This window comes from Callorhinchus milii, unplaced genomic scaffold, assembly GCF_018977255.1.
Source record: "Callorhinchus milii isolate IMCB2004 unplaced genomic scaffold, IMCB_Cmil_1.0 Scaffold3, whole genome shotgun sequence".
NCBI classification, from domain to species: Eukaryota; Metazoa; Chordata; class Chondrichthyes; order Chimaeriformes; family Callorhinchidae; genus Callorhinchus; species Callorhinchus milii.
In genome coordinates, this window is record NW_024704744.1 from 8,117,082 (window position 1) to 8,134,254 (window position 17,173).

The following is a 17,173-nucleotide window of genomic DNA, read 5'->3' on the forward strand; positions in this document are numbered from 1 at the left end:
AAAAGATTTGAAGAGCCTGGCGGTGGGATGGTGGGGGGCAGGGGAAGAAGAGGAAGCCAAGCTTACCTGTGCTCAATAAAATAGGTAGGACAGGTTCAATGGGCCGAATGGTCCATTCCTGTGTTCCTATATTCTTAAAAACAGCATATCATGTGCTGAGATTGGCAAAAGATTCCCTTGCTTTCTTAGCAGAAGACGCCTGTGTCCAGGGAACTAAATGTCAGGAATATATTTAGAATTATAAGTCTGTAAGAAAAGCGCGAGGCACGACTTTGTTGTGGGAATCCAAAACTTTTTATAATTGAGGCAACTTTTAATGATTACAGGTACTCCACGTTCCCATTGGATCATTTGTCATCTGAACTCCTTCCCCTCTGGGTATCCTTCCGCAATGATCTATCCTCCTCAGTCACCCTTCTCCACAGCTCCCTCACCTCCCTCTCTTCCTGGAACGTCTCCTACTCATGCAACTCACCTTGGTACACCAGCCACCTCCCTTAATGCCCAGGCGCTCTCCGCTGAGCACACCTGGCTTAAATCAAACCTAACTATCCATCGGCAGATTTGGCTGGACCATGTCAAATCCTACCCTCCGTCCTCGCCTCCACTAAATCGTCGTTCTACTCCAAGACAATCTTGGAGGCTAAGGACAACCCCAGGCTCCTCTTCTCTATCACGAAAGGGCTCCTTCACCCGCCCTCTCACCTCACCCATCCTCACCTCAAATGCCAACTGCGAGGCGATGCTGGATGTCCTCGAATCCAAAGTCAAGGGAATCCGCTCAGCTGCCTCTGCCACTGTATCTGCTATCCCCTACCTGTCTCCTCCTCCCACTCCAGCCCCTACCCATCCCTCCCTCCACACCTCTGAACCCTGTCTCCCCCTCCTCTCTCATCACCACCATAACCCATATGAAACCCACCACCTGCTCCTTCGACCCCATCCCTATCCCTCTCCTTACCTCCCAGCTCCACATCCTTGCCCCTCTACTCACTGACATCATTAACTTCTCCCTGTCCTCTGGTACTGTTCCCACCCATTTAGAAACCGCTGTCATCACTCCTATCCTTAAAAGACCTTCCCTGGACCCTTCTCTACTCCCTAACTCCAACCTCCCCTTCCTCTCCAAGGTCCTAGAATGAGTTGTTGCTTCTCAGCTTTACTCCTTCCTCTCCCACCACTCCCTTCTCGAATCCCTCCAATCAGGCTTCCTTGCCACCCACAGCACAGAAAGTGCCCTGGTCAAAGTGACAAATGGCATTCTGTCCATCTGTGACCAGGGCTCCCTCTGCCTCCTCGTCCTCCTTGACCTCTCTGCTGCTTTCAACACTGTTGACCACTCTATTCCTCATCCACCACCTCTCCTCTCACCTCAACCTCCAAAGCTCTGTCCTTGATTGTTTCAGATTGTACTTCTCACACCGCCTGCACTTCATCTCCTCAAACAGCTTCTCCTCTAGCCCCGGACCATCTCCTGCGGCGTTCCTCAGGGCTCTGTCCCTGGTCCCTTCCTCTTCAACATCTATATGCTCCCCTTTGGTGACATCATCCACAGACATGGGGTCAATTTTCACATGTGTGTGGATGACACCCAACTCTATCTCTCTGCCTCCACCCTCGACTCCAGGTTCACTGCTGTGCTGACAAAATGTGTCAGACATCAAGTCCTGAATGAGAGCTAACTTTCTTCAGTTGGTCAACAAGACCGAGGCTCTCCTGATTGGCTCCCATCAGCGCCTCCTCACCTCAGGCGCTGACAGTATCACCATCCATGGTTGCACACTCAACCTTGCTAAACTAGTCCGGAACCTTGGCTCTTGTTTGACCCTCAACTATCCTACATCTGTGCCATGACCCACTCTGCCTTCCCCCACCTCCGCAACGTCGCCCAGCTCCAACACTGTCTTACACCGCAGGCCGCCGAAACCCTCATACACGCCTTCATTACATCCAGGCTCAACTATGCAAACTCAATGCTTGTCAGCCTCCCAACTCCTCCCTCCACACGCTGCAGATCATCCAGAAATTTGCTGCCTGTATCCTCTCCCGCACTAGGCTCCGTGACCCTATCACTCCCATACTCGCCTGACTCCATTGGCTTCCCATCACAGAGGATACAGTTCAAGATCCTGGTCTTCACCTTTAAAGCTATCCATGGTCTTGCTCCCCCTTCCCTCTCTGACCTCCTAAGCCCCTACCACCCTGTTCGCTCCCTCCGCTCAGTGGGCTCTGGCCTGCTCCACGTCTCCTGCCTTGCCCGCCCCACCATTGGCGGGCGGACCTTCCGCCACTCTGCCCCCACCCTCTGGAATTCCATCCCGCAGTCCCTCCATCTCGCCCCCGCCCTTGCTACTTTCAAGACCCACCTCAAGACCCTCCTTTCGACCGTATTTTCGTTACTCACTGCAGCTACTTGAACCTAAACGGACCTCCCCAAGCCACAACTTTAACCATGGCCGCAACTTCTGGACCAAGAAATCACAACTTTCTTACAGGCTCATAATCCTTGGACTTGGCATAACGCTTCATGTCGTTGAGGCTTAAAGCGCTTCACAGCGTCTTAAGGTGAAGTGCAGTGACTGTATTGGTAGGCAAGCATGGCAATTTGCACACAGCAAATAATCTCAAAAGTGAATGATGAATTTTATTCGGACTTGTGGGAAAAAAAGTTGGAAAAAAGTGAAAACATTTACTTCTTTGAAAGGCTGTCACCCTCGAAATTCAACTTCACCTTGCTATTATTCTCTAAAGCCACAATACTCCTTGAGCCAGTGGGCAAGGCACACAATATGCCCTCTGCTGCTCTAGATGTGGTTGCCGGGAGGCAAGTGGAAAATCACCAAAAACATAGTTCAATTGATGCAGAAATAAAGATGGTTCTTACCAAATTGTACAGTTCATTGTTTCCTAGATCCAGTTCCTCTAATTTGCAGAGAAGGGCGAGTGATCTGTAAATGAACAAAATTACTCATCAAGTGGATGATATCAGCATCAACAAAGTAGTATCAACTTTACCCCTAAGGTAACAGATCAGTGTATTGGATGAGATTTGGATAAAATAAACCATATAACTTGTCTACATCACACTCACTATCAAAATTATTTTTTATTTATTTCTGTGGAAACGAGATATTGAACAATCTTTCCCACCTTACCGGAGGGCAAGGATTAAATAGGACACAGTATTTATTCTCAGGATCAAGCTAACAGAGGGTGCTTTCCAACAAAAATGATTGCATTTCACATAGAGTCAGACAAATGTACATAAAACAAACCACAGACACATATACATTGCATTTATATCGCGCCCTTCATGCAGGATAGTGCCTCAGATCTCCTGAGGCAGGGATTTCCTGAGGTTTGAGGCATCGTGGCTGAAGGCATAAGTGGAGCGGAGGCGTTGGAGGAAACCCAGAGCTGACTGACCGAAAGGGGTAAGTAATGGTGTGGGATGTCAGCAAGCTGGAGAAGCAGGGAGAGGCTGTAGGGCATGAAGTGATTTGTAAATGAGCGAGAGGATCTTGAAATTGATCCGCTTTGCGACAGGGAGCCAGTGAAGCCTAGCAAGGACTGACTGGTTGAAGGATGTAGAGTTGGCACAGGTGACGATATGGGTGGTGGAGTTTTGAATCGGCTGCACTTTGTGAATGGTGGAGCTGGGGAGACCAGCGAGGAGTGCATTGGAGTAATCGAGGCGGGAGCTGACGTAAGTGTGGATGAGGGTTTCAGCAGCATTGGATGTGAAACCTGTACATAAACCAATCACATGGAGACACATGTACCTAAAACAAAAACAATTCCCACAGGACTTACTCTGGTAGATAGGTCAGCAGGTTCTCTCTCAGCTCAAGTGATACCACGTTTATAAGACTGAAACAAAACAAACAATGGATTTACAACAACAACAACAACAACAAGGTTTACAAGGCTTCAGTAAAATTGAGTACCATGTATTAGATTTTAAAAATATGGAAATATTTCAGAAGCAGAATATCGTACGCTCTCAACTACAAATAGACAGAAATCTATTCCATCAATCCCACTGATAACAGTGGTAATTTCAAAGGTTGTTAGGCAGAATGAATACAAGGAGCAACACTTCCAATGCACAAATATGAATGAATCACTAATTCACACTGGGTATGCAACTTAAACCAATGGTATGCAATCATTGGGTATCTGACGCAAGGGGAAACCCATCTCCATGCTTAATCATACACAAACCAGACACAGTTCCACATACCTAATCCACCTACACATGGAAATTTACCAGCATCTAGAACGGAAATCCCAGGTGGGACACACCCTGGTTACCTAATTCTGGAGAGCATTAGGTGCAAGAGGATTCCTCAGGATAATCAATAGTTGGACATTAGATAACCCACAAGCGGAGGTTTGAGCTTCCACGAGCTGAATGACAGGTAATAGGAACTGCCTGGTAAGCGGCACAACTCAGCGTGAAATAGGTCAAAGCATTGTCACTATCCTGTGGAGTCCTGTAGCTCAGTGGTTATAGCACTCGCCTCACAAGTGAGAGATCTGGGTTCTATTCCTGGAAATGCAAAATGTTGGGCAAGTTTCTTTACTCCACACACCTCTGTTGTAAGTAGGAACCTGCTTGGAAAATCACTTTCTGGGGATAATAATCCCTCAAAAAAAATATAAGCACTTGGTCACTCAATCCACGACTGTTTGTGGGACACTGCTGTTCGCAATTGGCTGTCGCATTTTGCCCACAGATATACAGTCAATTCATTTTACAGTATAATCTGTGAGGCGCTTTGAGACGTCTCGAAGATGTGAAATGCACTATATCAAATGTAAATATTATTATTATCCTCCTACGCACAACTCGGACGCACATTTCTACCTGTTCAGTGATGGTTCCATCAGAAGGAGATACAGAGCTTGAGCAGCAGATGCTCACCTTTCTACATACCAATCATGGTAGAAGATATCAAGCCCTGGTTATATGAACGCATTCTCACAAATACTCTAGTTGATATCGTACGAGCCATTAACATCAAGACAATTTTTATAAAACCTCTGCTAAAAATACCCAAATCAAGATAAATTCCAGGTAAATTGTCATTCAAGGGAAAAGCGCTCAGGGACTATTTATCTGGAATAGCGAACTAAGCATAAGCATAAGTATAAGTCCTCCGTGGCCACAAGGGGGCGCTGTGGCTAAGATGACCTACCCACCACACACTGCGCTTGCGCAGAGCGAGCAGCTGTCAGTGTGAGAGCAAGGCTCTGGGCCTCGGGATTGCCAACTTATTTGTTAAGTTGTAACTTAATCGAGTTTCAGTCAAATGGAGATGCCATCAAAGAAATGGCACTCTATCTTACACCTTTATTCTTAGAAAAATGTCATTCCCATTTCACCGTTCGAGACGTTAATAGTTATGTATTAAACAGTGACAAATAAAGCAGAGCCCTGTATTAACATTTTGAATTGGAAGTGGTTGAGATATCGACACCATGGCTTCTTAAGTGGTGGCGACGACTTATCCAGCGTTTACTGTAGTACACTCACACACAAGCAACATACATAGGATCTAATACATAGCAATTTTTTTTTAAAAATGGGATTCCAAATAGAGATTCCATCAGTCAACCGGGTGTTGCAATCCTGACTCACAGGAAAGCTGACTGTGTGAGAGGGAGAATGTGACGGATTTACGGTTTCCTTTCATTAAGGATTCCCATCAAGAATTGCTGCATAATAGAACCATAGCTCAAAAGGCCATTTGGCCCATCGTGTCTGTCCTCGCTTTTCGTTTTAAGAGCAGTCCCTTCAGTCCCATTTACTTGTCATTCCCCAAACCACTGCAGTTGGCAATGAACCCCAATGTTTAATAATAAATCAAAACGTCCCTGAAATGTTTTTCACAGGCTTTCGAACAACAATAAGATCACATTTGTATAGCACCTTTCACGTCAAGAGGACGTCCCAAGGCGCTGGACAGAGTACAGCATTTCAGACACGAGCTGGGGTTGGGGGGGAAGGGAAGGGAGGGGAAGGGGGGTGGCCGATGGCATGGTCGAAGAGGAGGGTCTTGAGGCGGGACTTGAAGGAGGCTAAGGAGGGTGCGAGGCGGAGTGACTGGGGGATTGAATGCCAGAGGTTGGGGGCAAAGTGGCTGAAGGCTCTCCCACCAATGGTGGGGCGGGTGGGTCGGGGGATGTGGAGCAGGCCAGAGCCGGCTGAGCGGAGGGAACGGGCGGGTTGGTAGGGGGTTAGGAGGTCGCAGAGGTAGGGGAGGTGAGGTCATGGAGGGCTTTGTAGGTGAGGACCAGGATCTTGAACTGAATCCTCTGAAGGATAGGGAGCCAGTGGTGTCGGGTGGGAATGGGGGAGATGGGGTCACGGAGTTTGGTGCGGGAAAGGACACGGGCTGCAGAGTTCTGGATTATCTGCAGCCTGTGGAGGAAGGAGTTGGGAAGGCCGACAAGCAGGACGTTTTCATAGTTGAGCCTGGAAGTGATGAAGGCATGAACAAGAGTTTCAGTGACCTGAGGGCTGAGGTAGTGGCGGAGTCAGGCGATGTTACGGAGGTGAGGGAATGCAGAGCAGGTCATGGCTTGAATGTAGGGGAGGAAAGACAGTTGAGGGTCAAACAAGACACCTAGGTTCCTGACTGGCTTGGTGCGTTATAGTGTGCAACCATGGGGGTTGATGCTCCCAGAGCCTGAGGTGCTGAGGCGCTGGCGCGAGCCAATCAGGAGGGCCTCAGTCTTGTTCACATTCAACTGTAGGAAATTTGCCCTCATCCAGGACTTGATGTCCGACAGACAGTCTGTCAGGACAGCAGTGGTCCTGGAGTTGAGGGTGAAGGCAGAAAGATAGAGTTGGGTGTCATCTGCATACATGTGGAAGTTGACCCCATATCTGCGGATGATGTCACCAAGGGGGAGCATGTAGATATTAAAGAGGAGAGGGCCAAGGACAGAGCCCTGAGGGACACCAGATGTGACAGTGCGGGGGCTGGAGGAGAAACCGTTAGAGGCAACGAAGTGGAGACGGTGAGAGAGACAGGAATCAAACCAGGCAAGGGCAGGTCCGCGAAGATTGAGTAAAGCAGAGAGGCGGAGAGGCTCGAACAAGGAATATTAACTGGCAGTTTCTTTGGACAATAGAGCCCCTTCATGTTAAGTAGTGCTCTGAGACACTACCTGGTGTGAAGGGCGCTATATAAATGCAACTTGTTGTTGTAAGTAAGAAGACCCTTTGCAAAAGTTTCATGCAGGACAGCAATTATGACGCAAATAAATTTGAAGCATAAATAAAACAAAACCACAATGGCTCAAAAAGGCTGTGCGAGATAATGGGAAACAAGTCTAACATGTGGTTGGGATCCATAAAACATCAATTTAACGTTCCAGGTTAAAATCCCAATTCTATAACAGAGGCAGATTCACTGCACATATGCTCTTGTGCTTAACCAAAAGGCTGATTTCTGGTTCATTATGTCACCACCGATGTCAGTTCACACGCAAAGCAGAAAACGACATCAGTGGTGACGACTTTAGCACAAAGCCCAGCTGGTAAGCAGAAAGCAACCAAGTTTTACAACAAACATATTATATAATTATATGCACTTATAGATCATCATTCATGTGGGGTAACGCCTCAGAGCAATTTGCTAATGATTCCCTACACAGACATTGAGCCCAGAACGTGAATATGATTTTTACTGCATTTATCAATTTTGTCTCTTTTTTGACCTTTCAGCTTTGTTTTTTTTTTGAAAATAAGCTTGACATTTTGGACTGTGAAATTCTGGGTCGCTCTGTGGGGAGCCCACAAATCCCTTGCAAATCCCCCCCCCACACCCCACACCCCCCACCAAAAAAAAATGTCCAATTCAAAAATCGCTTCATCAGGGCTTTTACAAAGAGAAACAAACCCGATGGAAAGTTGTCACAATTATCTGGCTGCAGTGAATAAGGTAGTTATTATAAATCCAAGGGGGGAGAAGTATAGCTTTTGCTGGTCAAATAATATGTACAATTAAGTACTGCATTCAACAGAAACTGAAATATATCATGTCTGACATTTTAATGTCTTGCAGCATACAATTACACTTGAGATAGTTACCCTGTAACTAAAGCTGCACCATTTATTTCATTGAGTTTGAAAGATATTGCAGCTACATAAGGTCATTCACTATTCACTGTGGACAAGAAATTTTCGCCCTAAATCGTTCAGGTTTACAACAACAACTTGCATCTATGTAGTGCCTTTCACACTGAGCGTTTAACAGTGGTGGAGCTTGACATCAAGCCAGGGGGAGAGGGGAGGTGACTATGCACAGTCAAAGAAGAAGGACTTCTGGTACTATGTAAAGATGGGCAAGGAGGGGACAGGACGGAGGGAGTTCCAGAGTTTTAGAGTGGGGTGGGGTGTAAGCAGGTCAAAGAGGTAGGGAGGTGCCAAGGCATGAAGTGATCTGTGTGTAAATGGGAGAATCTTGAAATCAATCAGTTCTGCAACAGGAAGCCAGTGAAATCTGGCAAGGCCTGGGGTTTGTTACAGGTGAGGATACAGGCAGAAAAGTATTGAAGTAATAGGATTATATGAACGGCGGAACTGGGGAGTCTGGTGAGGAGGCCATTGGAAAAATCAAGGAGGGAGGCGACGAATGCATGGATAAGGTTTTCAGCTGTATTAGGTGTGAAGTATGGTTGGAGGAGGACAGTGTGATGGAGGTGCAAGAAAGCAGTCTTAATCAGGGACAGAATATGTGGTAGGAAGGACAGCTGAAGATCGACCTGATGACTAGGTTGCGTGCCCACATCCATACCATGATCTGCTCGGCTCTTCCCCACCTCCGCAACATTGCCCGGCTTCCCAATTGTCTCTCACCGCAGGCCACCGAGATCCTCATCCACGCATTCATCACACCCAGGCTATCTCTGCTTGTCGACCTACCCAACTCTTCGCTCCACGGGTTGCAGAACAACCAGAACTCTGCAACCCATTTCCTCTCCTCCACCAGGCTCCGCAACCCTGTCACTTCCATCCTTGCTCAGGTCCACTGGCTCCCCATCACTCAGAGGATATAGTTCAAGATCCTGGTCCTCACCTTCAAAGCCCTCCATGGCTTTGCTCCTCCCTACCTCTGTGACCTCCTAATCCCCTTCTAACCTGTCTGCTCCCTCCGCTCAGTGAGCTCCAGCCTACTTCACATCCCCCACCTTGCCCGGCCCATCAATGGCCTTCAGCTCCACCATCTGGAACTCCATCCTATAGTCCCTCCGCCTCACCCCCTTCCTTACCTACCTCCTTGAAGACCCGTCTCAAGAACCTCACCTTCGACCATGTCTCCGGTCACCCTCCTACCCATACCCTCCACCCCTCCTGATCCCAACCACCAGCTCGGGTGCGGATCCCTGACTGTCCAGCACCTTGGAACATCCTCCTGACGTGAAAGGCGCTATACAAATGTCATTTGTTGTTATGTCTGAAGAATAGGCCAGAGAGGTTAAGCAGTTCAGAGGTGCAGGTGAGCCAAGGAGAACGGCTTCTGTCTTGTCAACATTCAGCTGCAGAAAGTTGGCGGTTATCCAGGCTTGATGTCAAACAAGCGAATGGACAGAACATTGGTGCACCTGGGGTTATGACTAGAGTGGGAGAAGTATATTTGGGTGTTATCTGCATACATGTGGAAGTTCACCGTATTATCTGCAGATGACATAACTGAGAGGGAGCATGTAATTGAGGAAAAGGGAAGGGCGAAGGATAGAGGCTTGGGGTATGTGGCAAGTAACTATGCGGGAGCAGGAGCAGAAACTGTTTTCAAAGACATACTGATGGCGATGGGTCAAGTAGAATCAAACCAAGAGAATGTGGTCCGACTGAGCAAGATGAAGGAGGAGAGATAATCAACGGTTGTTTTAGTCGCCAATCCTAAAATCTCCCCAAAAGCTTCACGTGGAGGCTTTCAGAACAATTGCCATGGTTACACTACCATTTGAGTTGCTTTAATACAAATGAACTGAAGTCTGAGATGACATTACTCAAAACATATAATCTGCTTAAAACCTATATAAATCCTTGGTCGTGTCTACTCTGACTACAGCAAACCCATCTGTGCAAAAAATGCATTTTGTTTTCCAAAGGATCACTTTACTGATCTTATGAAATCACTTTTTTCCAGTCATTTGTAGATTCTAAATTTCTAGTGCGATAATAATAAATACAGTAAACCTCACACAATATCAGTTGGGACCATATATTTAATATGACTTATGCAAAGTATGGGTTATGTCAGATTTGCACAGAATATAAACTCTTGAACAGGACTTGGACTGATGTACGACTTCAACCTTGTCACTCAGAGGAAAGTGTGTTACCAACTAAGACCAGCTGACACCTCATCTATAACAAATAATAATCCTTGTATTTGATGTAGCGCTTTTCATGTCTTCTAGATGTCTCAAAGCGCTTCACAGAATATACTGTAAAGTGAATTTACTGTATATTTGTGGGCGAAACGCAACAGCCAATTGCGCAGATAAGTGTCCCACAAATATTTGTAGATTGAAATGACCAATTTTATTTTTGTTTGTTTTTCTTGAGGAATTATTATCAGAGGTGTGGCGTACGGAAACTTGCCCAAGGTTTTGCTCTTCTGGGAATCAAGCCCAGGTTTCTCGCTTGCGAGGCAAGTGCTCTAACCACTGAGTCACAGGACTCCAATTTGGTGTAAAATACATTCCGGGAAATTTAAATCTAAGCAATCTGGAATTATGTCACTTGGAACAATGTGAACTTGAGTTCCAGACCTTCGAATCACCATGGGATGTCTCAGGGTTGTTCTGTGTGTTAAAGATATTGCATGAAAAATAGTTCATGTTTTTTTTTAAAAAACGCACCTGCCAGTGCGTTTCTAAAGCAGCAATTTAAATCTCTCCATTCTGCAGATATTCCTAAATCGCTGAAGTTTAGCGTGACAAATCGATTTGGCAAAATCACTGACGCCAATCTACATACAGCATTATCCGGCATTTACCACACAACACTTCAAAAAGAAGAAAGTGCAATCTAATAAGATACTTAAACCCTCCCTGCAGTATCTGTGTAGCCGTGCCAGTCCGCTAGCTACAGTAGCTCTTTCCATTACCCAAAGATATGAACTGTCTGCATTGCAAGTAAATTTTACTCCATGATCCAATATCCTTGATGTAATTTACTAATTGGAAGGCGACAAAGCAAGTTGGCGGTTTGAAAATTGACCTGTAATCGCTTCGGCTGGACTGGAAGTAGTAACTATTAAGAACCGTGCCCAAATTCCTCCTCAATCTTTGATCCGGCTTTTCAACTTGGGGAGGATTTGCTCTTATCTGGGCGACAGTGAGGGCTCGAGGGAAATTAGTAGAGAGCCGGCAGAAACATTCGGTTCAACTTAGTCATTTCCAGCTCTTCAAACATACCAGAAACAATTTAGACGAGATGGTTAGATGTACTGGAATGTTGCTCTTTTACCCCTGGGACATGCAATTTAATTCTGTTCAGATTCTTTTGATGGTGGCGATTGGGGGTTGTGGGGGGGTATGGAGGAGATGATGTTGATTCCCCCGCCTCTCAAACACACTCCTAATGCACATGAAACTGGCGTACGATAGAACACAGGACCACAGGGGTCTATTGCAGTCTTCATCTCAATGCAATAATAAATATAGCAACTTGCATTTATATAATGCTCTCAACATAGGATTGCACTTCACAAAGACGGAATCAAACAGCAAACAAGGGAGGAGGAGGAAGAGTGCAGGTGACTATAGGCACAGAAAAAGAGGTAGGCTTTAAAGCAGGAATTAAAGACAGAGGAAGAGGGAGGGAGTTTCAATGACTTATTTGTCAAATTGCCTCCTGTAATTGCTGCTAATTCCTCATGACGTGAAAGGCACTATATAAATGTAAATTGGTTTTGTATCATAACTATCTTCCACTGCCACCTCCTCAGATGAGAATATTTTCAAGATGTACAAACACAGTGTCCTCCATAATTTTACATAGAAAAGACTTGTAATAATGGATCGACTCTGATTAAAGTTAGTTGATCAAAAAAATAACCAAAGGACATTCGAAAGCAAACCTTCCGCTTCGCAAAACTTTCTGAAAATTGCTACAACTTACAACAAAACAATTACATTTATATAGGGCCTTTCATGTCAGGAGGACATCTCAAAGCGCTGGACAGAGTTACGGACCCGAGCTGAAGGTCGGGGTGGGGGAGGGGGGAGGACAGGTGGGGGAAGCAGGGAGATCGAAAGCAAGGTCGAAGAGGAGGTCTTGAGATGGGTCTTGAAGGCGGCAAGGGAGGGGGCAAGATGGAAGGACTTCGGGATGGAGTTCCAAAGAGTGGGCGCAGAGTGGCAGAAGGCCCGCCCGCCGATAGTGGGGTGAGCAAGCCGGGGGACATTAAGCAGGCCAGAGTCCACTGAGTGGAGGAAGCGAACAGGATGGTAGGGGTTAGCAGGTCAGAGAGATAGGGGGGAGCAAAACCATGGAGAGCTTTTGAAGGTGAGGACCAGGATCGTGAACTGTATCCTCTATGTGATGGGAAGCCAGTGGAGTTGGGCAAGGATGGGGGTGATAAGGTCACGGAGCCTGGTGCGGGAGAGGACACGGGCAGCAAAGTTCTGGATGATCTGCAGCCTATGGAGGGAGGAGTTGGGGAGGCCGACAAGCGGTGAGTTTGCTTAGTCGAGCCTCGATGTAATGAAAGTGTGTATGAGGGTTTCGGCGGCCTGTGGTGTGAGACAGTGGCGGAGCCGGGCGATGTTGCGGAGGTGGGAGAAGACAGAGCGGGTCATGGCGCAAACGTGGGGTAGAAAGGATAGTTGAGGGTCGAACAAGACCCCAAGGTTTCACACTGGCCTAGCAAGGTTGAGTGTGCAACTATGGATGATGATACTGTCAGCGCCTGAGGTGAGGAGGCGCTGACAGGAGCCAATCAGGTGAGCCTCGGTCTTGTTGACGTTCAACTGAAGAAATAAAATAATATGTGAATTGCTACACAGATTGCATATAAATCTCTATATTTGTTGGCAGGGATAGAGCTGCTTATTGGTCATAAGGCACGGTCTTAATAATAATAACAATCCTTGCATTTGATATAGCACCTTATCACATTGTTGAGACGTCTCAAAGCACTTCACATAATATACCATAAAGTGAATTGATCATATATTTGGTGGATGAAATGTGGCAGCCAATTGTCCACAGCAGTGTACCACAAACACTCGTGGATTGAGTGACCAATTTTTTTTGGGTGGGAGGGATTATTACCCCCGGAAAGCTATCCACCAATCGATTAACAACCACTAGGTAAACAGAGGCGTGTGAAGTAAGGAAACTTATAGTATTACAAGTATCATTAACTTGCATCAGGTTTCGCCCTGCCAGTCAATCGAGCCCAGATCCTCTCGCTTGCAAGGCGAGTGCTCTAACCAATACACTACAGGACTCCACTTGTAATACTTAATTGTAAATTCTGCTTGTACTGAAGAGCAGAAGTTATTGCTGCCTCTGCCAGACCCTTCACAATTTGTACTGCTATTATCTCGTCATCAAACCACTTGTCTGACCTCTGACACATCGTGCCAGCTCCCAACGCATTGTCAAGCACAGATCAGCATTTACAAAGAAGGTCTTTGACAATAATTCACAACATGATGAAACACTTCTTAAGAACATATCTTAGCATCATATATGTGAATTGCTACATAGATTGCGTATAAATCTCTATATTGGTTGGCAGGGACAGAGCTAGCTGTTGGTCGTAAGAAACGGTCTTAGGCTGAGCAGGGCAAGTGGGTTCAAGACTTATTGGGCATTCAATGTCAGTAAGTAGCTTCAGGAGTAAATGTGGGGAGCTGACAATTCTCCACCTTTTTAATATAAATCTACTATATCCAAATGTTTTCTTTAATAATAATAATAATTTGCATTTGATATAGCGGCTTATCATGTCGTTGAGAGGTCTCAAAGCACTTCACAGAATACACTGTGAAGCGAATTGACTGCGCATATTGTGGGCAAAATTTGGCAGGCAATCGTTCACAGCAGTGTCCCACAAACAGTGTCCCAGTAGAGAGACCAGGAGCAGAAACTTTAGCTGGTTTCCACTCCCTAATTGTAGCTAATTTCATCCACTGCCCCATACAACTCTGGCAAACTCAGCTTGGTGCATGAACTGGGATTTAACCCAGGGAGCATAAGCTGCAGTTTTATCCACTACACGATTGAGGGTGACTCTAGCTATTTATTCTTATGCGATTCACGTAATCTCTGTGGAAAATTACAGAATAAACGCAACAGAAACAAGAAGCAATCCATCTGTGAACTGAAGGATAATCTCATGGGCGACATGAAAATGTGCAGTTACATTATTTCAACTACCAGTAAATTTCTACACAACAGTAATTTTATATAAGCTTCAAAGCAACTCAGAAGAAGTCCAAATAGACCATAACCTTTACGAGGTTATGAAATCTAAACCATCTAAACCATCTTCTTATTATCCTCCATTGCAAAGGGGGAGAACAGGATGGATACTGTGAACATGATGGACCCTCTAAAACATTTTTGGTCAGCTGGACATCTGACAAATGTAAAAACCCACCACCATGTTCAAGAGTATCCAAACCAGTTCCATTCCACGCATCTCCAAATGCACATGAAAATTCCTATTATGGAACGGGCTGCACACTCTCCCCACATCTTGTTTACATATTTCTGGAGTGTATTAGGTACAGGCTGGTAAGAGCTAAGGTTTGGGGATCCTAGAGCACATAGAATCATAGAATTATACAGCACAGAGGAGGCCATTCGGCCCATCGTGTCTGTGCCGGCTCTTTGAAAAGGGCTGCCCAAATAAATCCCACTCCCCCGCTCTCTCCCCATAGCCCTGCAAACTTGTCCTCCCCTAATAATTATCTACTTGTCTCTTAAAAGTTGTTATCGAATCGGCTTCCACCGCCCTTTCAGGCAATGCATTCCAGATCCGAACAGCTCGTTGTGTGAAAAAACTTTTCCTCTCCTCCCCTCTGTTTCTTTTAACAACTATTTTAAATCAGTGTCCTCGATTGATCCCCCTCACCAGTGGAAATAGTTTCTCCTTGTTCACCCTATCGAATCCCCTCACAATTTTGAAAGCTTCTTTTAATTCTCCTCTTAACCTTCTGTGCTCCACGGAGAATAATCCTAACTTCTCTACCTCTCCTGATAACTGAAGTCCCTCATTCCTGGTACCATCCTGGTAAATCTTCTTTGCACCCTCTCCAATGCCTTGACATCCGTCCTAAAGTGTGGTGCCAGAACTGAACACAGTCTCTCGCTGAGGTCTAACCAGTGTTTTATAAAGATTCATCATAACTTTCTGACTTTTGTATTCTATGCCCCTATTTATAAAGCCTTGTATCCCATACGCTTTTTAACAGCTTTATCTACCTGTTCTGCCACCTTCAAAGATTTACTTATATGAACCCCCAGGTCTCTCTGATCCTTCATTCCCTTTAAGATTGTACCATCAGCTTATATTGTCTCTCCTCATTCTTCCTCCCAAAATGCATTACTTCATCTGCCACGTATTTGTCCATTTTACCAGTCTGTCTATGTCCATTTGCAATCTGCTACTATCCTCCTCACTGTTTATTACTTTTCCTCGCTTAGTATCATCTGCAAACTTGGAAATTCTACTCACTATACCCAAGTCCAGGTCATTTGTATTGCATGTTGGGGTACTGCTGGAATCTAACCTATCGACAGACTTAAATATATACAATAATTTGTTCAGTGCTACAAAACAAAGCTTCCTTTTCCCTTCTCTGCAGTGATCAGATTTCTTACACTGGTGCAAAATAATTGCCAGTCCCAAGCATCTGGCAGATTACAAATAGAAAAACCTGACAAAGCTATGTTTGAAAATATCTGCAATAGCAAAATGAGAATTACTGTAGGGAATCCGATATCCACACTAATTGGGACCATCTCTTTGTGGATATGAAAACGTTCTATGTGTGTGAGTGAATGATTGTGTGAATGTATGTGTGTTTGTCTGTACCTCTCTCTATTTCAAATTGTGAATATGTAAGCAAGATCTCTCTCTCTGCATCCCTTATCCTCTAATTACCTGGAACAGATTGCACACTCCCAAAACTGTGTACCTGTTAGTATCATAAAACAAAATCTTTTTTCCAACATTGCAACCCTCCTACCTCAGATATGCAAAATCTTTTGTGTTTAGTCTCCTTGTTCCTGTGAATGGGACACTCCTTTGAAGGCCTCACTAAATCATTGTATCTTATGTAAGTACAAAAATAAGAATAGTTTACATTCATTGAAGGCCTGAGTAAATCACTATTTTATTTAAGTGTAAAAGAAACCAAAGACAAGTTTACACAGAAAATTTACAGAATACTATATCATAATAATCCTTGCATTTGATCTAGCACCTTATAATAATAATAATAATGCTTGCATTTCACATAGCGCTTTTCACGTCTTCTAAACGTCTCAAAGTGCTTCACATAATATACTGTAAAGGAAATTGACTGGATATTTGTGGGCGAAACGCAGCAGCCAATTGCGCACAGCAATGTCCCACAAACAGTTGTGGATATTACGTCGTTGAGGCATTTCAAAGCATTTCACAGGATATATTGTAAAATGGATTGACTGTGTTTTCTAGCAAAACAAATTTACAATGTATTCAACAAAGCTGGTGACCTGGTGACAGGGACAGTTACACAAAGGGATATTGCGTACAAAGTTGACGACTATAGAGTTACAAAGTTTATCCCAATAGTGAAACAAGCCCACACACACTCACACAACTGAAGCAACACACAGACTTACTTTCACTTACGGAATAAACGCCAAAGAACTCCACAGAACAGATGAGTTACATTAGTTTCCTTGCTAGAAAGTGACTCAAATCTCCCCCCTCTCTCCCTCCTCCTCCCCTGAGGGTTCGGCCACTTGGTAAAAGCTGTGTCTGAAACCGATCCAGGTCTATTCTGAGTTGGCTCATTTCCAGTGGAAACCAGCGTAGAGCATAGCTCTCGTGTCTCTGGGCAGGGAGCAGGGAGATGGGCAAGCTACCAATTCCAAGCCGTTATCCGTGCTGGAAACCTCTCACAAGGACAAGGGCAGGGT

The 17,173-nt window shown here is 45.2% G+C and overlaps 1 protein-coding gene across 1 annotated transcript in view; it reads right to left on the reverse strand.

The window, feature by feature from the left end:
* The window catches only part of lrrc1 (leucine rich repeat containing 1), a 103,001-nt gene that overhangs the window by 43,515 nt on the left and 42,313 nt on the right, over nucleotides 1–17,173 (reverse strand). Inside the window, exons 5-6 of the mRNA XM_042333006.1 lie at nucleotides 3,814–3,870; nucleotides 2,885–2,948 (exon numbers count right to left, since the gene is read on the reverse strand). Coding sequence (XP_042188940.1) covers nucleotides 2,885–2,948; nucleotides 3,814–3,870 — 121 coding nt within the window. The remainder of the gene's footprint in view (nucleotides 1–2,884; nucleotides 2,949–3,813; nucleotides 3,871–17,173) is intronic.